The sequence below is a fragment of the Grammomys surdaster genome, unplaced genomic scaffold (assembly GCF_004785775.1).
Source record: "Grammomys surdaster isolate TR1022 unplaced genomic scaffold, NIH_TR_1.0 229, whole genome shotgun sequence".
NCBI classification, from domain to species: domain Eukaryota; kingdom Metazoa; phylum Chordata; class Mammalia; order Rodentia; family Muridae; genus Grammomys; species Grammomys surdaster.
This window is the reverse complement of record NW_021604674.1, coordinates 203,780-224,122: the sequence shown is the minus strand read 5'-3', so window position 1 is coordinate 224,122 and position 20,343 is coordinate 203,780. Positions and strand designations below refer to the sequence as shown.

Genomic DNA, 20,343 nt, shown 5'->3' with positions numbered 1-20,343 from the left:
CCCCTCTCCCTCTCCCTCTCCCTCTCCCTCTCCCTCTCCCTTCTCCCTTCTCCCTTCTCCCTTCTCCCTTCTCCCTTCTCCTTTCTCCTTTTCCCTCTCCCATCTTCTCTCCCTCTCTCTTTAAGGAAAAATATTTTATTTGCAGTTTGGGACCTTGAATTTTTTTTAATAGGATCTGTCTTTGAAGTTCAGGGTGATCTCTTGCCTTGGCCTTTCCAGGGCTGGAATACAGGCACAGGCTATTAGAACAGACTTTAAAAGTCCAACAGCAAGCATGATGCCCTAGCTGTAGAGCAGACTCTCTTGGCAAGAGAAAACTCAGTCAGCTTCCAGCTTCCAGGGAAGACACTCCTCAGGGCTGCATGTGCTGTTGAGAGCCAGTTGGGGAAAGTTCCATCAGCTTATCAGCACTCTGGGAACTGTTCCCAGTGCATGGAATCTTGAGGAAAACTAACCAGCCAATCAGCCAACAAACAAAACCAACCATCCAACCAACCATCCAACCAACCAACCAACCAACCAACCAATCTACCCCAACATTTAAACCAAAAGCTGCTGGCTCTTGAGACGTAGGCTCCTGATGCAGTACTGGATCCATTGCCACACCCACCGCAGCACCAGGTTGAAGTGAGTTACAGACCTGAGCAGATTGTCTTGTTGATACAGTCCTGGGCATTCTGTTAACCTTTAGCCAGTCCTTGACACCTTTCGTTTTCTTACCCTCCCTTTTGTCATCTTTGTCATGACTGGAAACTCCAGCCCATGGCAAGCATTTCTCTGTAGCTGGGATCTTAAAGACCGGTTCTAAGCTTTTCTCAAAGTAAATCCAGGTGTACAGACCAACTGAAAAGTATCCAGAATTTTAGATAACCTATTTGGAAATCTCTGACATCAGTGTGACTCACTATTTGAACCAGGGACACTCTCCTTTTTCCTCAGGGTCTCTACAAAAGTGACCTGTGACCTTTGTTTACCTTTGTTTGGACTTTCATGACCTTAGGCTCCAAAACATGTCTATCCTTCTGAAAATGTGTGTGGTTTCTGGTTATTCTGTATTTGGAAAAATCATTCCCGAGGGAAAGTGAAAACAGTGTTTCAGACCAAAGCTATATGTGTTTCCTTCACTTACCTGACAAGTTTCTCTTCCTCTCGGGGTAGTTTCAGGGCATCTAGCTAGACACATTGTCTCTGTCCATTTACGATGTTGGCTCTAGGTGTGGCTGTCAATATTGTTGATGAACCGGTGATTACAAGTTAAGCAGATTAACTTCCATCTCTAAGACTGGCTGACAAAATCACCACTTTTAACCTTGGGGCTGACCCTTGAGGTGACAGCTTTCCCTGATCATTTACTAAGTGTTTGTTAAGCACTGACTAAGAGCAGCCTTTAGTACAGAACCAAGACACCTCTGAAGTGCCAGGCTGTGAAACCTGTGCAGGTTTCAGCCTGTGGAACCAGGGAGAACAGAAGATATAATATGTACTGCTGTGTGTGTCCCCCCAGTAGTTTCTCAGGCCTCTAGGCACTTCTATACCATAGCATTGCCCTCTTAGAATTTAAATTGTGTGTATCTCATTTGAACATTTCACTTGATAAAAGTGAAAAATTTGGAAACATTTCTGGGATGCATTTGCTTCGGTCCACTTCGAATGCTTACTTCTGTGTATCAGTGTTACTTCTGTCACCTGGCCAGTGACCTATTCAAAGTCTGTAGTGCACCTAGAGATTCTGTCAGTGTTGTTAAATGGAAAATCCAGATGAGTGACATGAAGTCAAGTTTCCTTGGAGATTTCACCTTACATGCATGTGTTTGTCACCTTATGTTCACGTCTGTGTGTGGGATGTTTGGGTGAGTGAGCCCACAGTCCATACACATAATGCCCACTCTGGTGTTGATCACCTTACTGTTTTTGAAGCCTGGTCTCTTACTGAGTTCGGAGCATACAGATTCAGCAAGGCTAGCCCACCAGTGAGCTCCAGGGATTCTCATGTACTTACCTCCCAACAGCTAGGATCGAATGTCTGAAGCCATGGTACCTACCCTTTTAACTTGAGTGCTGGAGAACCCAAACTTGAGTCCTTTATGGCCCAAGCCATCTTCCAAGATGGCGCTATTTATTACCTTTTGTAACATTAACAACAACAAAAATGCCTTCTTATTTTTTTTAAGTAGAGTATGTAAGTCTCTCTAGCATTTGTGTTGATTTTTTTCTAAGCCACATGAATAGTAGTAGCAAATAAGATGAAAACAGTCACTGGGAGATGTCTGCTAGTTACTAGTGTCACTTATAGAAACTTACCCAACTTCTTATTCCAACCATTGAGTAAGGCTAACAGAACCTACTTGCAAATTTTTTGTTGGTGATGGTAATTATTTTGTTTTTGAGGTTTTTGTTTTGTTTGTTTTTGTTTGTTTGTTTGTTCTGCTTTGTTTTAGCAGTTGAATAGGCAAGGCCAGTCTCAAACTAATGATTTCCCCATGTCAGCATCATTAGTGTTGACGCTGGAGACATGTGCCACAAATCCAGCCTCACGGGGTTCTGGTTTTTGTTTCTATGTGTGTGTGAAAATCAAACTATTGTTTCCTTCATTGATTTGGTTTCTTTTTTTCAGCCTCATGGGGTTCTGCTCTCCTCTCTCTCTCTCTCTCTCTCTCTCTCTCTCTCTCTCTCTCTCTCTCTCTCTGTGAAAATCCTTCTTCTCTTCCTTCTCCTTCTTCTCCGTCTCCTTCTCCCTTCCCCCTCCTCCTCCTCCTCCTCCTCCTCCTCCTCCTTTTTCTTCTTTTCTTCTTCATCTTCTTACTGGGGGTTGAAGGGCTTCATGCATGTTGTACAAGCACTCTACCACCTAGTTACAGATCTAGTCTCCTCTGTCTCTCTCTCTCTCTCTCTCTCTCTCTCTCTCCCCCCCCCCCCCAGGGAAAATGATCACCAACTTGGACCTGAAGCAGTAATATTAGGGATTAAACTTTAAACCCTTTCCTCTCTGTATCTAAAATGGTGGAGGAGGGTTTGTCTGTTCATATTCACCTCCCTCTCCATGGTGTCCCACTTCCTGCTTGCCTCTGGCTGACCTGCCTCCTCTCCAGAACAGTCTCTCTTTCTGCTTTTTTACCACATATTTTTCAGCACCCTCTCTTTTTATCCCCCAAAAGGGGAGGTTTTTACCTCATAGAATTCTGAAAGGAAAATCCTGGGCCACCTTCGCTAGTAAGCCTGTTGTGTGTGGTGAGTGCTTTGCAGATAGCATCATGGAATCTTCACAGCAACACTGAGAAGCCAAATAATTCACCCCAGATCACCTCTGTTAAGTCAGTTTTAGACCTAGAGTTCAAAGCCAGGCCCAGCTGCTCTAGAGCCAAGTGTAGTAAGAGGCTTTGTGGGCCCAGACGGTGTTCTGTTCCACTCCCAGGCCTTTTGACCCCACATTCTCTTCTGTCAGACATGTGTAGGATTCTTTTTGGCTTCTGAATATTCTAATGAACTAACCACTCTTGGCTGTTGTGACAGTTTGCCACAAGTTTGGCGGCTTACAGCTACAGAGATTTCTTCCATCAAAATTCTTGAGGCCAGTAGCCCTCAATTAAAGCCTTGGCATCAACACAGTTCCGTAGAGGCCGTGGGGAGATTACACTGCTTGCCTTTTCCAGTGCCTGCTTGCTCTTGGTACCCCAGAGATCAGGGTGCAACATGCAGATAGCTGTTTACTTCTTCAAAGGCTTCATCCTCTGGCATTCAGACTTTTCCTGTATGTGTGTCTCCTGCCGCTGGAGTTAGGGTCCATTCGGATGACCAGTGATGATTGCTTCAAGTTTCCCATCTGCAAAGATCTGCTTTCCAAATAATACCATGTTCACAGATTCTGAGAGTTAAAACAAGGGCCCATATCCAGGCCACCAATCTCACATGCTAATGAGTACTTTCCAGACAACCAGGCAGCTCTTGTCTTTGTAGCACAGATATTTTACTGGTGGTGGCTGCTTGTCGGGACTTTTTCACGCTGAAGGGGTCTGAGAGCATGTCTTTGCTTTGAAAGTGACTCTTTTAGAGAGCACGTACCTCCCAGACTCCACACAACACTATATCAGAGTGCAGCATCTAACAGGGTTTTGTTCTCTCGTAGATTGCGGACCTTCAGCTGCATAAACTGGATGAACTGGACTGTTTGATTCAGGGCCTGCTTTATGTTGACTCGGTTGGCTTCAACGGCAAGCCAGAATGTTACTATTTTGAAAACCCCACAAATCCTGAATTGTGTCAAAAAAAGCCATACTGTTTGGATAACCCATACCCTATGTTGCTGGTTAACATGGGCTCAGGTGTCAGCATCCTGGCAGTGTACTCCAAGGACAACTACAAAAGAGTGACGGGGACCAGGTAAACGTGCTCTCCTCTAGGAGAGCCTCTACATGCTTAAACCATGCTTATTCCTTGATGAGCAGTATACAGTAAAAGGTTATTATCATTGAAAGCATTTTTTAAAAGAAATACGTTGGGCTCCTATACTAACAAAAACCAGGGTGTTTTTTTTTTTTTGTTGTTGGTGGTTTGGGATGCAGGATCTTCTCTTGTAGTTAAAGCTATCCTTATACACTAAAGCTTAGTGTATAAGCCTGTGCTAACCCCAGACTCAATCTTGCCTCTGTCCCCTGAGTGCTGGGAGTATAGACATAAGCCACCATAACCAGTTTACTGGATGACACATTAGAGGAGAATAAGGTTAATAGCAGAAGGTCTTTGTCTACTGGAGGTGTCCTGCTCAGGTTGGGTGAAGGAGGGTGACACACATTAGTTTGCCAGCAGGTATTTGTACTGAGTGCCAGTTATGGCAGAGACTGCCAGCCTTGGGATGGTCAGAGATGCTTCACAGAAACTTTCTCTTGGAACCTTTGTGGTGTCAAGGCAGGAAAGATGACTTGAGACAACATATTCCAACCAGCAAGCAGGAAGCTTATAAGGAATGGTTTTTCCTTGTTTCAGGTAAAGGAGGAGTCAGCACAGCTCATAGTGATGTTGGGATTCAGGGTACCAAAACACAGCCCTGCGACCCCTGGTGATTGGAATGCTTCCTGGCTATCTATCTATCTATCTATCTATCTATCTATCTATCTATTCATTCTTGCACTCAATGACCTATGTAGGGTGAACAGGCTCAGCTTCCTGTTAATGGGCAGCTCAACATGGCCGAAGGATCTGTTGTCAAAAGTCATTAAGAGAGCCCACTATGAACAAAATTAAGCTGATTTGGTTTGAGGTATTCCTTCAACTTGCTAGACCACAAAAACCTATCTTTAGAGGAACTAAAAAGGACTAGCACCATGCAGAGTGTCCTTAGCATATGGTGTTGAGACCATTCATTGTTGGTGCCCACAGTGTTGACAGATGAACATGGCGCGTTACTTGTCTGGGCCCCAGGATCCTCATGACTGCCATGAAAGGTGTTGCTTGGTTTGTTTTGCTTCCAGCACTATAAACCCTGCAGCACTCTTTACCCGCAGCAGGAAAGGTCTACCTTTTCAGTGTGCTTTTGTGAACTGGGGTTGAGCTGTCAGTGTCTCTGTTCCTGGGGAAGGTGATGTTAGCCAATGTCTTAAAATGTTTCTAGCTGTTACAGTTGGAGGTGGGACCCAACAGTATGTAATAGGTTAAAGTCAGGGATACTGACAACATTTTGTAATGCGTGGGACAGCTCCTCCAATAGCAGAAGATATATAGAGTCCCCTTCCCCCCCCCCTCAAAAAAAAAAAAACAGGGTTGCTACAGTTGAGAAACCCTGGTGCATACACACACTCTGATTGAAGTTGATGTGGATTCAGAATGTAGTATCTGATAAGTTTAGAAACTGCTACCAGCCATACACCTTTTTGGTTTTTAGTTGTGATTTATTTATTTATTTATTTATTTATTTATTTATTTATTTACTTAATATTATTCATTATTTATTATTCATTATCATTGTGCAGCCATGACTGGCCTGGAATTCATCATGTAAACCAGGCTGACCTCAAACTCACAGAGATCCACCTGCCTCTTCCTCCTGAGTGCTGGGAGTTAAGATGCGCACCATAATTCCTGGCATAGCATACATCTTTTTATTGAGAATATAGTAGCTTATGTGCTTGGCCAGGAATAAACACTGATCCCATGGTCTCCTTAGGACTGACAGGAGTGTCAAGCTAGGAATACTCAGCTCAACAGATCTACCTTAGATGGTTTTCCTGGCGAAGGTGCAAGTTTGCAATAGCTACAGACTTCTCCTAGGAGTAATTCAATTGGTAAAGCTGCTCTCCAGGTACCAGCAAACTACACAGTTTCCACAGTGCTACACAGTTTCCACAGTTAGCAGTAGTTACACTTTTGTTGATGTATATGCAGTAGCTATGGAATGATTTCACAGATCCAGCCTTAGATGTGCAGACTCCAGGGATGATGTCACCTTGAGAAGCTGCTAAGGAGCTAATTGTGGGGTGTGGCTTTTTCACTCATAAAGTAGTACCTGCCAACTCCAGGTATTGATGAATGCCCTTTGTGATCCTCCTGTCACACCCTCCCAAGTGCTAAAATTACAAGTGTGTGCCACCACTTCCAGCCTAGAAGTTTCTCTTGTGTCATGTTAGAAAATAGCAGATGTACACAGTTAGGGTTAGTGATAAAAGTTAGTATATGAACACACTTGAGGACCACTGGTATTAAGCAGACTCTCTACAGTATATTCCCGGTCTATATATCCCCATACATTGCAACCACTGATGTCAAGTAAGCTCTCTACCACTGAGCTACTTCCTCAGCCCTCGGGGACCCCTGATGTAAGCAAATGGTATGAACTTTTAAAATTTTTTGCTTCTCATCAACTGAGAGATGTAACCCTAGGTGTTTGCTAATTCTGTTTTTTCCCTATATAATGTTTTTTCTCTTGTAGGCATCTTGTTGTTATTTTGATGGACTTCATTTGTGATTTTGTTTTTTGAGGCAGTGTCTCACTATGCAACTAGAACTGACCTTGAGTTTTCCACAATACACCAGTCATAGCCTTCCAAGTACTGGAGTCACAATCACAGGTGGCTCTCCCTCTCCCCCCCCCCCCCCCCGCGTGTGTGTGTGTGTCTGTGTGTGTGTCTGTGTCTGTGTCTGTGTCTGTAAGTGCATGCATGATCATGCCCAAATCTTTACAGAGTTGCTAGGGTTTAGACAAGAAGTCCTCACACTTGCTCATTAAGTCCTTTACCAATGGAGCCACCTCCCCAGTAAGTGTTTGTAAGAAGCCATGTAATCTCATGGTGTCCATTTCCTTTTTCACGTTTTAAATGGTTGGTTTTGTATACTTTCACTGCTCTCTAGATTGGACACAATCATTTTTTCCCTCAACACAAGTCCAATTCTCAGTATGAAAATCAGTGGAAAATTAGTACATTACAGCATATAGTCTATTAAAAAGAAGAAAATAACTGTAATCTCAGTGGAAGGAACAGCACATCTCTCCTGGTCATTCAGGAATTTAAGGGAATACACACGAATACCCATCAATGGGCACTGCTCAACAGGCATGGCCAATTCAATGTCTAAAATGAGTAACTCAGGATTTCTTCTCACTGATGAACACTGAGAGTATCCAGTGCCCTTTCCTATCTATATACTTTGCCTCTGATATAGCGAAAATTTTTCTGCGTGTCTGCCAAAAGAAACTTGCAAGCAAAGAAATGTCCTGACTAAAGACCAAAGTTGAGGGTAAGAGCAAGTGCTAGGAGAGCCTGACTCTTCTGTGGCGGTGCGTTCCTCCCTCCTGTCTGCAGCCCCGGTGCCTGCTTGCCCAGCCAGCTCTTTACTGGAACCATTTTCTCTTCCTACTTCCCACTCTCAGTCACACCAACACATCCACTGATGAGTTACCTTCTTTCTAAGTCAGCCAATGTCTTGAGTTGCCTACATTCGGTGTTTGAATGCCTTGGTCCAGGTGGATGCCTGATTGCTCAAACAAAGATTATCAGGGACAAAAAGTGTTGAAGCTGAAAACTCCAACAAAGACTTTTTTTTTTCTTCTCTTTTTTTTTTTTTTTTAAAGTATTTAGGGAGCAAACAAGAAAATGTAGGCGGCACACACATAGCATCTGCTCTCATTATACATGCTTGTGGAGTTTGGAGTTTGGTGTGCAGATAAAGGTAGACTGTCTTTGTGTGTGCCTCTTTGTTTCCTTGTGATCTCAGGACGCCACACCCATGACAGGGGCAGATTTTCCTGGTTGTACACAGCGACATAAATGGCCCTTGAAAAAGAACTCTTAGTTGGAGGGTTTTTTTTTTTTTTCTGTAAGAATCACAGTCTGAGAGTATGACACAGTTTTATTTTAAATGCAACTTTAAAACTATGTGCCTGTCCACCATCTGGTATCTTCTGGATAACAGTTATTGATAATCAATATGATTTGCCATACATTTTCTTCTTCTAATCTTAACTTAATTTCCCCCCTTAGAATTAAAAGCTGATGTCCAAATGCACTCCCCACCACCCACCCCCAGAACTGGTGGCTCTTTGAAGCTTCAGAACCAGTTGATGTGAGCAGTTGGTGCTTCCCTATTTATCATGCCTGGTAAATCAGAGAGAACATTTTGCCAGCAGTTAAGACTTGAGGCCCTCTTTTCTTGCCATGACTTTCCTAATTGTAGTTTAGTTTCCTGAACTGGGTTTTCATGACACCAGGTAGCTTTGATATTGATATGGAATTGATTTTATTCTCAGCTACTGCAATTAATTTCTAAATTTGACAACCAGGACTATTTTGGAACCAAAGCCTTCGAAATAATGGAAAGCTTTAAAAACATACCTCAAGCCTCGGAAGCATTTTGTGACTTTTTTTTTCGATTTTACTATTGGGTGGTAATTAGAAATAAGCAATACCCTTTCCCAAAGACTAGTAGGAAACATTATTTTATTAGGGTGGTAGTAGTTTTCTCTCAAAATTTCTGAGTTATATTAAGATGAATGCTCTGGAGAAGTAGGGTCAGGAAAGGCAGCCTCCCATTCTGGCTGCTGGGGCCGAGTCATGGGTCGGCTTTGTCGTCCCAGGGTGTTGGCTCTGTAGTCATGAAGTATGAGCACTCCGCTTCTTTCCCTGTGAATTTGCATTTAGTCGCGTATGGTGTTCGACATCATCCATTTCTCTGGTTACGAGCTGCTATCAGACTACCCAAACTGAAGAAACCATGAACGTAGGCTCTCAGACAACACTGAGACTAGTAGCTAGCTGAAGGTCTCACAACAGAAATCAGTGAGAGTCTTTTTCAATTTTATTCTCAAATTTAGGGGCACATTTTTCTTAATGATTAATCTTAGCCGCTGCCCTCTTTTCTGATCCAGTCCACCCTCAAGCTCTGTTGTAACACTGGCTCCTGACTCAGGTGCCCCTCTGCTCTTCAGCAAAGCGCTCCTTTGTCTTTCTGCATTTGTCTGAAACTCTAGTAATAGCCTCTGATGTAGCTGGGGACTTGGAAGGGCATATCACAAGGCAAAAATCTTAAAAATCAACCTTATTGTTCCTTCAGTCTTGGAGGTGGGACATTCCTAGGCCTGTGTTGCTTGCTGACTGGTTGTGAGACCTTTGAAGAAGCTCTGGACATGGCAGCTAAAGGCGACAGCACCAATGTCGATAAGCTGGTGAAGGACATTTACGGAGGAGACTATGAACGATTTGGCCTTCAAGGATCTGCTGTAGCATCAAGGTAGAGACCAAGTGGCTAGGAGCTTCCGAGAATCCACACAAAGCAGGCTCTCCGCCCCGACCATTCATCTAGCTGTCTGAGGTTTTTGGGTCTGTTTTTTGTGTTTTTTTTTTTTCTTAAATAAATGTCAGCCTACTAGCCTGGTGCAAATGTCTATCATGTCAGATCTCAGACTTGATTCCTGTCCTTAATGAAGCGATGAAATGTTTACCACTTGATACTTGTGCTTAAAAGAAGGCAACTTTGAAAGAATGTTCTGGAAAAGTGCCACGGTTTCTCCTGTTCCATTCTAGTCTAGAAGCATTACAAGTTTCTCTCCCGTTAATGGTCATACTACTTTGCCCCTTGCTTAGAAGGGGGCAGCCAGCTATTCATAGTGTAATACTGTCTGCTTATAAGCCATGATAGTGAAGTCAGCTCGTTCGAGTCTCAGAAGGATTATTCTGACTCAGGTGCCCCTCTGCTCTCCAGCAAAGCGCTCCTTTGTCTTTCTGCATTTGTCTGAAACTCTAGTAATAGCCTCTGATGTAGCTGGGGACTTGGATGGTGCTTCCCAGAGTACCTTGGTGGAAGCTTGGGGCCTGCCCGAGGATGACTTTGACACTCTCAATGATATTCCCAACATAGCTTTGGCAACATGATGAGCAAAGAAAAGAGAGAGTCCATCAGCAAAGAAGACCTCGCCCGGGCCACATTGGTCACCATCACCAACAACATTGGCTCCATTGCTCGGATGTGTGCACTGAATGAGGTAAGGCTTTAACCCGGAGACGACCTGAGGCCATCCACCCGAATCATCTTTGGCACTATAACTGTTGTCATTCTCAGGAAACTTGCCCTTTATTATGTGGTTACATCTTCTTGAACATGACAAGTGTACAGTGATTGAGGTGAAGGATAATAGGATCTACTTTTAAATAGATACCCCTGTAGAGGCAGGTTAAAATTCCAGTCCACATTTCATTCTTTCTGACTGTTGTTAGTGCCATGGGCTGCTGAGATGTGACGAAAACCCTGGGTGTATGTGTAAATAACCAAACATGAAAATGCTCCCACCTGCAATACTCTATATTCTCTCTGCTTTCAGCTTCTTTACAGTGTTGCCTTGTGGCATGGAGTTCAAGCAGCATTGTACAGGGCTATCAAAGCACAGAGAGCGTGCTACAGCCAAGGCCAGCCAGAGCCCCAGGCAGAAGGAGAAGGGAGAACTCAGGACAGACGTAGCTTTATTAACAAGTTATGGAAGATTCCTTAATTCTTTTGGGGTAGGGGAAGTGCAACCCCTTTCTAAGAAACAAGGTTTGAGAAGTAGAACAATCTTCTTGAGGTGTGGTGGGAAGACAAGCAAAAGAACTTGGAGAATGAAACAGGTAATAGGAGAACTATATACAAACCACAGTAGGTTGATATGCAATTTTTTAAAAATAGAAATATGACATGCATGCAAAAGATAGTTCAAATCATAAGTGCCATAAATATTACACACATACACACAGATAGACACACACACACACACACATAGAGTTGCTACCTAGAGTCACTACCTAGATCAATAATTGAAATTTTACACGTACTTCAAAGGCTTTTAGAGGGGCTAGAGAGATGGCTCAGTAGTTAAGAGCACATACTTCTGTTTCAGAGGACTTGAGTTCGGCTTCCTAGCACCCATGGCTGGTTGCTCTCAGCTGCCCTTAACTACAGCTCCAGGGGATCTGTAGAGTCGCTGCCAAGCAGTGTTAGGGTACAAGACATTTCTGTTTGTTTGTCTGTCTGTTTTAGTGCTGGTTCTGAATTTGAGCTTTGTGGTTACAAAAAGAGACCCCTCCGCTCACAATACTATCAACTGGAGAGCAGTCAGTGTTTACTGGAAGTCCCTAGTCCACATGGTTTTAAATAGGAAGCTGGTGATCAGGCTCCCGAGACATGTCTTCTCAAAGTCCACTTTGGTCATGAGATTCATTGGAAACACGGGTTTATGTTTCTGGCCTTAACCTTTGCAGGATGTTTTTCCAAGTAGCCAAACAAGCTGTGAGACGAACATGTGGGTAGGCTAGCTGTGCTCATGGCTCTCAAAGGTCAGTTGCAGAGTGACACCCTTTGCCCCACAGAGCAAGTGCGCCCTTTCCCCTGCTTTCCAGAGTCACCTCCTGCCTTGCAGTCTGCTGGAGTGAGCCAGGTCTTTTAAACACACGTATCATAATCCCTTTGGGTGAGGCTGTCATCATTTTTCACACTGGAAAATGTATGCATGTTATTTGCTGGCTTGAACGACTACTCTGGGTGTTTCCTGTTCAGTTCCGTGGATGGATGGAGTGGCTGACTCACTGACTACTCTGGAACCAAGGCTCCTTTACAGGCTGCTGAGTTAATGCAGGCTCTCAGGACAGCACCAGGACTGGCAGCCTCGGTTTTCCCCAGGAGAGCAGGAACCAAGGTCGTCAGCCCTTGCACTGCTATCTGCAGTTGCTGATCTGAAAATCTTCTGCTTTAACCATGTAGTAGAGTGGAGCACTGTTTCCAGAATCTGAGTTGTTTTTGCTTGTTTTTGTTTTTAAGGGGTTTTTTGTTTGGTTGGGTTTTTTTTGTTGTTGTTGTTATGATATAAAATGCTTTCCTTCTTAACTTTTTTCTAAGTTTTAACATTTATCTTTATTGTTTTAAATTATGTACATGTGTGCCCATCTGTAGTATACATGTGAGTCAGGTGTCCCCAGGGGCCAGAGGAGGTGGACGCCCAGGGGCTGGAGTTATAGGTGGTTGTGTGGTCCCTGATGTGGGTGCTGGGAATCAAACTCAGGTCTTCTAGAAGTGTGTCACTTGCCCTTAACCACTGAGCCATCCGTCCAGCCCCATCCCTAACTTTAAGCTTTATTTCTCATTTCATTAGCAAATATCAATTATTTGTAATGCATTTATTTCATTATAACATTTTCATACATGTACACAGTATATTTTGATCCTATTTGCCTCCCTTACCCTCTCTTTTGTCCCCTCTCCTGGTCTCCCCCTTCCCGAGCACTCCAAGCTTCCCATCCTACTCCCCCCAATCCCCCTCCCTTTCACCAATGATTCTCATCAGGGTGTTTTAACAGGGGGATTGGTGAAGGGTTTTCCAAGAGCATGGGCTCTTAACCAGCAATAGAGACAATGTCGGTCCCTTCTCCATCGGCCATTGACTGTATAAATCCTCAGGGAGAGGTGGGACCTGAGTCCTTCCCAACTCCATGACAGGATGCTAGGCCAATCTTGTGCAAGCAGTCACAGCTGCTGTGAATGGAATAGAGAACAGCCTCCTTGAGCCTGGATTTCAGCAGTGCCTCACATCCCCCTTCCTCTGGCCTTTACATTTTCCCATTCCTTCTCCCACTATATTCCTTGAGCTTGAGAGGGAGTGCTACAGATGCCTTATTGATGGCAGAACTTTCAACAGTCATTTATTCTCAGCACAGTGACCGGTTATGAGTGTCTGCAAAAAGAAGCTCCTCTGACTAAAGCTGACCCTAACACTAGTCTGTGGGCAGAAACAGCAGCTTAGAAGAGAATTTGATAGGCACCTTATGTCCACTTAGCAGAAACAATAGCTTCCTAACTAGGGCCTGTGACCTCTCTAGGCACAGGTTTTGAGCAGGTGATTAGTACCAGATGTGAATTTCCTCCTGAGAGGCGTGCCTCCAATCCAGTCTGAATGCTGTAGGTTACCCCCATCAGAAACTCCCACTGTGGCAGCTGTGGACAGTTCTTGTTTGGACAAGGAAGCAAGTTCGTCTCTACTCTCATCTCAGCTTGAACCCCACTAGAGAAGGTCCACTTAGTTTCAGATTTGGGGTTGTTTTTATTCTGTTTTATATGGAACAGGAGAAATAATGTGCTTTCAAAGATAAGAAGCTCCACAGAACCTTGTCTCTTTTCTAAAAAAAAAATTTTCTTTGTATGTGTATGGGTGTCTCACCTGCATGTAGTCTGCGTGCTACATACATGTGTGTGGTGCCCACAGCCTGTGTGCTGCACGTGTGTGGTGCCCACAGTCTGTGTGCTGCATGGGTGTAATGCCCACAGAGATTAGAAGAAAAGAAGTTGGATGCCTTGGGCTCACTGCTGTGAACCAGCCTGTGGGTACTGGGAATCAAACTCAGATCCTCTGTAAGAGCAGCTAAGAAATAATAGAAAACAATACAAACTACCCTCTACAATCTATTGTATCCTGCTTTGTTTGTCTTGGGTTTTATTATGGGAGTTTCTGGGCATCCATAAAGGAGAAGAATAGAACACTGCCCCCTGCATCCATTGGTTTATTCTGATCAGCTCCCAAGACCACCACACATGCCTATCTATCTCTCTTCTTTTTTCTCCTCTATTCCCCTTTTTAGTTTACAAAATCAGACACTTAGGTCCACCATCATTATCCGTCTACACATGCATCAAATATGCACCTCTGACAATATCGCCTCTCACTATTCTACACAGTGTGTCTCAAGATTGCTGAATTTGTACTCCAACATTTATAACAGCTATCCAGCATTCTACATGCTGAGGATGATTTGATTACTTTTCTAATGATACTTAGGGTATTTTTTAGTCTTTTCCTTTATTAAAAATCTTTCAATAAGTGGGCTGGAGAGATGCCTCAGTGGTTAAGAGCACTGACTGTTCTTCCAGAGGTCCTGAGTTCAATTCCCAGCAATCACACAAACTACCATCTGTAATGGAATCCGATGCCCTCTTCTGGTTCACCTGAAGACAGCTGCAGTGTACTCATTTACATAAAATAAATAAATCTTTTTTAAAAATCCTGCAAGATATATGCACACATTTATATAACATATAATTTTGTATAAATGTCTGGGCAAAGGAGTCTACACTTTTAATACTGGAATTCAAAAGGTGGAAACTGGCAGATCTCTGTGAGTTTGAGGCCAGCCTGATCTGTATGGTAATCTCCGGGTCTGCATAGTGAGAGAGACCTTGTCTCACACAAAGTAATTAAATAAATTAAAAAGACAAATTTCTGAATCAATGGATGTGTTGATAATTTTGACAGATATTATAAAACTTCTCCCATAAAGGCAGTTCTAGATTCCCACTAAGCATAATAAATAATTTTCCAAGATGTCTATTAACCTTTTATATATTTTCTAACCTAATAAAAAGAAACTGTACCTTAAATGAGGTTATGTATTTTCATATATTTAATCATCCTTAATGTTTTTCCTCAAAGTTTTTTTAATTGCATGTATTTATTTGTGTGTGTGTGTATGTGTGTTTGTGTGTGTGTGGTGGTGCAAACATACTGTGGTCCATATTGGACAACTCGTGGGAGCCCGTATTCTCCTTCTGCTATCTGTTCCAGTTCCAGACATTAAACTCTGGTCATCAGGCTTAACAGCAAGCACCTTTACCCACTGAGCAATCTTGCTGTCTCAGTTATTCCCCTTTGGGTCACCTGTGAATAGTCTGTTAATATACTGTTCACTCAGTGGGTTTTGGACTTGATAGTCTTGCTTTCTGGCTGATTTCCGGGAACTCTTTTATTCATTAACACATTATTTTGTTTGATGTGTACTGAAGATACTTTTTCAAGTAAACAAATCCAAGTATTGGATTCTGAGTATCACCCAGAATCAACACTACATCAACACTAGTTTTTCTCTATTATTTTCACTTATTAATTTGTGTGTGTTTGTATCTGTCTGTGTGAGGATATGTGGCCATGAGTGCGAATGGTTGCAGAAGTCAGAAGCATTGAACACATGGACTTATAGGCAGTTAGTTCTGCACAGCCCCATGTGTGTGCTGGGAACCAACCTCTGGTGCCTTGCAAGAGCAGCATGCACTCTTAGCTGCTGAGCCACTGCCCCAGCTCTACATCACCTTTAATAAGAGTTTGCTTGTATTCATCTTCATCACGTCTCATTTTCCTTCTTTGTTAAACATTTGTAATTTTGACCCATCTGGCCTTTATTCGTAATATGAAGTGCTTGTCAAAATCTAATGCCGATTTCTTCTCTATCTTCCTGGTAGGATAATATAAGACAGGGCTTTAAAAATTCTACTTTGAGCTCCCTAAGTTTAGTTAAATTCCTCTTTGATGTGCTTTTTCTTTACCTTGTGTGTTTTGTAGTGTGGTCAGTCTGCAGCTACAGACTTTATTTCTAATGGAAATTTACCAAAAGTACCTCTGAGTCCTTCACCCGCAGGATATTTTCAGTGACTAATGTCTTCACGCACACACATTGTTAAAATCTGAGGCATTCAAATGACGATGTTCATATACCTTGATTACTGCTGGTAGACAGAGCAGAAAGTAACCATAACCATCAGAGGCTCTGTTGCCTTTGATCTGAGTGACCATGGCAACTGGGCATGGTTGAGCATCTGCATGGTAGGTGGGCCCGAGCTCAGTCTTTAGCTTTAGAAATTCCTGGGAAGGAATGGGAAGAGCTGCAGGAACCGGAGGTTGGGAGCCTGACAGCATGCCCAGGGTGAGAGGAGCATCCAGAAGTGTGGCTTCAGAAGGAAATTTTACGTCAGTGGTGTGTATTTTTGTGACCTTATTTTAGCCCTTCTGTTGCTCAAGCAGGATAGTCTACCTTGCTCTTGAGGGCAGGGATCGAATATAAATTTTTTTTCTTTATTATATCTCAAACTCAGTAGATGAGCAGACCGCACCACAGCCATTCATTTCATTTATAAGTTGGTTCTAATAGTATCTTATGCTTGGAGTTTGGGGGCTGCTTGTGTGTGTGTGTGTGTGTGTGTGTGTGTGTGTGTGTGTGTGTATAGTAAACTGAGTACGTATCAGACCTAATGTAACCTAGCATGATAACTGTAAGCAATAGCAAAGCAACCTGTTCATGATCGTTCGTGCTTTGCCCATGCCCTCATTTGCTTTCCGTTGCTGTGATAAAGATCATGGGATGGTAATTTGGGGTGGAAAGGAGTTACTTGACCTGTGTTTCTAAACTCCATTATCGAGGGAAGCCTAGAGAGGAACTCAAACAGAGTAAGGATCCGGAGGCAGGACCCGAAGCAGAGACTGCAGAGGGATGCCGCTCACTGATGTGTTCAGCCTTATACTACTCATGACACTGCCTGCAGTGGGCTAGGCCATCTCATATCAATCATGAAAATGCCCCACGGACAGTCTGATGGTGGCATCTTCTCAATTGAGGTCCCCTCTTCCCAACTGATTCAAGTTTGTGACAAGCTATCCAAAACGTAACCATCTTAGCCCAACCAAAATCTTACCCTTCTGTTCTGTGTTCTGTTCTGTTGGTTTTAGAGATGCTGAAATAGTTCCAGTTACAAATATTGACTCAGCATGGTCATACACAACCACACATAGAACACTGGGTCTTTACTGAACGCTGTTTTAAAGCCATGACTTAATTGTTTTCCTGTAACTTTTTTTCCCTTCAGAATATTGACAGAGTTGTATTTGTTGGGAACTTTCTCAGAATCAATATGGTCTCAATGAAGTTGCTAGCATATGCCATGGACTTTTGGTCTAAAGGACAGCTGAAAGCACTGTTTTTGGAACATGAGGTAGGTCAAGCTCACGGGGACCTAACTGTCCTATGTGTATTTTGGGTTGTCTGCCATATGAGTCATGTCTGTATTTTAAAATTGGTCAAGTAGAAAATTGCCTTTTAAACTTTGTATTTATTTGCCCTCTCCACCCCACCTGCCAAAATGTCATTTATAGAATGGAAGTTTTCTTAGTCAACAGTGGAGATTTGTAGACAGTTACTGAAATGAGAAGAAAAAGTCATTTGGAGATGATGATGATGAAGAAGAAGAACGACAGTGGGAAACAGTATGGGAAATTTCTTAGAAAACCGAAGGGAGAATTAACTGTTGCAGTAGCAGCTCTTCCGTGTGGTTGTCCAACACATGTGAAGTCAGTAGGAGCTGTCCCTGTGACTGACAGTGATTGACACTGAAATGGAAAGTGCTCAGAATAGTTTCTAACATGTGATAAGAACTCAGCAGTTGCATTCAAGGTCCTGACTTATCCATGCCATCTCTAAGGTAACTGTGTCTCTAGCTCTTTGGAAACCAGGTAGCTAGTCAGCTCAATATTTGTATGTCATGGTTTCCTTCCCCTCCCTTCATACACTAGAATCCTAATCCCCAAGGTGATGGTGTCAGTAGATGACCCTGGGGAGAAGACTAGGTCACCAGGGCTGAGCTCTCTGCAAAGGAATGGTCGCCTTTATAAAAGAGGTCCCCTCTGCCGTGCCAGTTCACAGTGGTGACAGAGTCTGCCAGGAGCCTGGCTTTGACAAACTCCTTGACTTTGGACTGCCCCACATCCAGAAAGCTATGAGATGAAGTCATAGTGTTTATTTATTTTATAAGCCACTCAGAGTGTGGTATTTTGTTACATATAGCAAGCCAGTGACTGAGACACTATTTCCTAAAATAGCTGAGTTTTAGAAACCTTCGTTTTCATAGAGATATGAGCTTTTGTTTTACAAAAAGGCAGTGACATATGCCAGATACAGCTTTAAGCACTTTACTGTATTAATATAGATAAATATCCATTCAGACTAATGACAGTTATTTGATTACTCGGTCTTGACTTTTTTTTTTTCTTCGAGAAATCAGTGTTCTTTTGTTTTGTGTGTAGGGAGATCAGCAGTGTAGACTTGCTTGTGCTAAACACAGGCCCTGTTTCTAACCCATATCTCCAGCCATGAATTCTGTTTCCAGTGTTAGAGATCTGTAAAGTTCAGGACAGCATTCCTAGAACTAGTGAACATAATAGTTCTTTGGTTACAGTGCAGAAACAACCCTACAGGTGTTCTCCATGTTTTGCAGGGTTATTTTGGAGCTGTTGGGGCCCTGTTGGAACTGTTCAAAATGACTGATACACAATAGAGGAACAGCCCCTCGTGAGGGCAGAGGACTGCCGGGCAATGCCAGAGAAGGTGACATCTCCGTTGGACAGAAACCAAGCCACTGTAGTGGATGAACCTGCTGTATTTGTAAATAATTTAAAATCTTAGACTTTTTGCTCTTAGGTTTCAAGCTTATGATACAAAATGGGGAATATAAGAATTTTTTCTGTATACTGTATTTTTTAAAAAAACAAAAAAGAAAAGAAATTGTGCAGCGTGGCCAAACCTACCAATTTCATGCATTGACTTTGGAAAAGTTGTATGATGTTTAAGAGTGGCCTGAAATGAAAGCGCTGTCCATTTTTCTTCTGGGGTTTACTGATCAGTGTGGTAATTTTAACTTCATTTAGTAATTACTCTAGGAGATTCTGCCTTTACTTATAATTTTTCATGACGTTTCATGATTTGCTGTTGGTTTCAAATGAAACTACGAATCTGGCATGTTGCACTGTGAACACTTTGTTTGTTTGTTCTCTCTCTTTTTTTTTTAATCCTTTCTGTTTCAATGTCTTAGGACAAAAGAAAGAAAGAAAGAAAGGAAGAAAGAAAGAAAGAAAGAAAGAAAGATCCCCTCCCTCCATTCTTATTCCTTGTGATTTCTCTCTTCTCTGTCCTCATTGTAATTGCTCATGTCAATCAAGGTGCTGATCAACTCAACACAAAGTTAAACACATAATCCACCGTTCTAAAAGTGTGACCATGTGAGAAGACGTTAAAGGAAGGGGTTAATGAAAGTGGCAAACATGGAACATTATATGCAATTCTATCTTTGTCTTCTCACCCCCTCATCACTGTCATGTCCCACTGGATTTACTTTACCCTACATTGAAATAGCGTGAGATGACGTGCCCTCCCTTGCGTATGCCGTGTATGAAGGGCAGCACACCCCTGTGTAAATTTGGCGGGGTTCTCATAGGTGATCTGATCACACTGGACTTAGGGCAGAAGTCCTGGGTTGAGATGTCAGTTAGAAATAATGGTCTGTTTTGTACACGTCTGTACCCAGGAAAGTTGAAAGGAGACATGCTCAGTAGTAACAGTAAAGATTCTTTTTTTTTTTTTCTAAATTTCTGTTTCAGTATTTAAACTGAGATCGGTACTTTATTCCATTTCTAAAACTTAAAGATAATTTATGATACACTCACACGAACGGACATTTCGTTCTGAGAGGTTTTCATTAGATAGATGGGTCACTTTCAAATGAGGATATTGTGCACTTGCTGTAACAGGAGATGGAGTGATCTTTTGGATTGAGGGTTCCCCTCCAAGAGCTTTTTTGAAAGGCCGTAAGGTTACTCCTTAGTCAGTCTTCACCTCTCTACCTTGTGGAGCCCCGCCCTTCATTTCCATATCCTTAAGTCTTGAAGAAGTTGATGCTAATGGAAGAAATCACTTGTCTGGTTTAAATAAAGCCCGTTTGTGTTGGGATGTTTTTAGTGTATATGTTATTTTCATTTCTTATACCTCGTCTGTGTACTTATCTGCTTTATATGTAAAGGAACATATATGTATGTTGATGTTGTGGTCACCACTGCTGTTTTTCTTTCTGCTGTATAGCTCCTAACACGAGGCTTTCCCACAAGTGTGGGAGGGTCCAGACTAAGTCTTCAGCTGTGGCTGCAGGCCAGCATAAGGATTTCTAAACATTTCCTTTATTGCTCTTATATTATTGACTGCTTAATGCCAAAATACCACTGTGATTTTTGGTGATTCTGAACCAGTTTCAATC

General features: G+C 42.6%; 1 protein-coding gene across 2 annotated transcripts in view; it reads left to right on the top strand.

Annotated features, from left to right (window-relative positions):
• Pank1 (pantothenate kinase 1) overlaps positions 1-20,131 on the top strand; it is a 70,779-nt gene extending 50,648 nt beyond the window's left edge. The window contains exons 3-7 of one of the 2 annotated variants that reach the window (XM_028773506.1): positions 4,124-4,377; positions 9,538-9,714; positions 10,342-10,465; positions 17,131-17,256; positions 18,535-20,131. In XM_028773506.1, coding sequence (XP_028629339.1) covers positions 4,124-4,377; positions 9,538-9,714; positions 10,342-10,465; positions 17,131-17,256; positions 18,535-18,594 — 741 coding nt within the window. In that variant the 3' untranslated portion in view covers positions 18,595-20,131. The remainder of the gene's footprint in view (positions 1-4,123; positions 4,378-9,537; positions 9,715-10,341; positions 10,466-17,130; positions 17,257-18,534) is intronic. The other variant, XM_028773507.1, reaches the window with a different exon arrangement.
• The last annotated feature ends 212 nt before the right edge of the window (positions 20,132-20,343 follow it).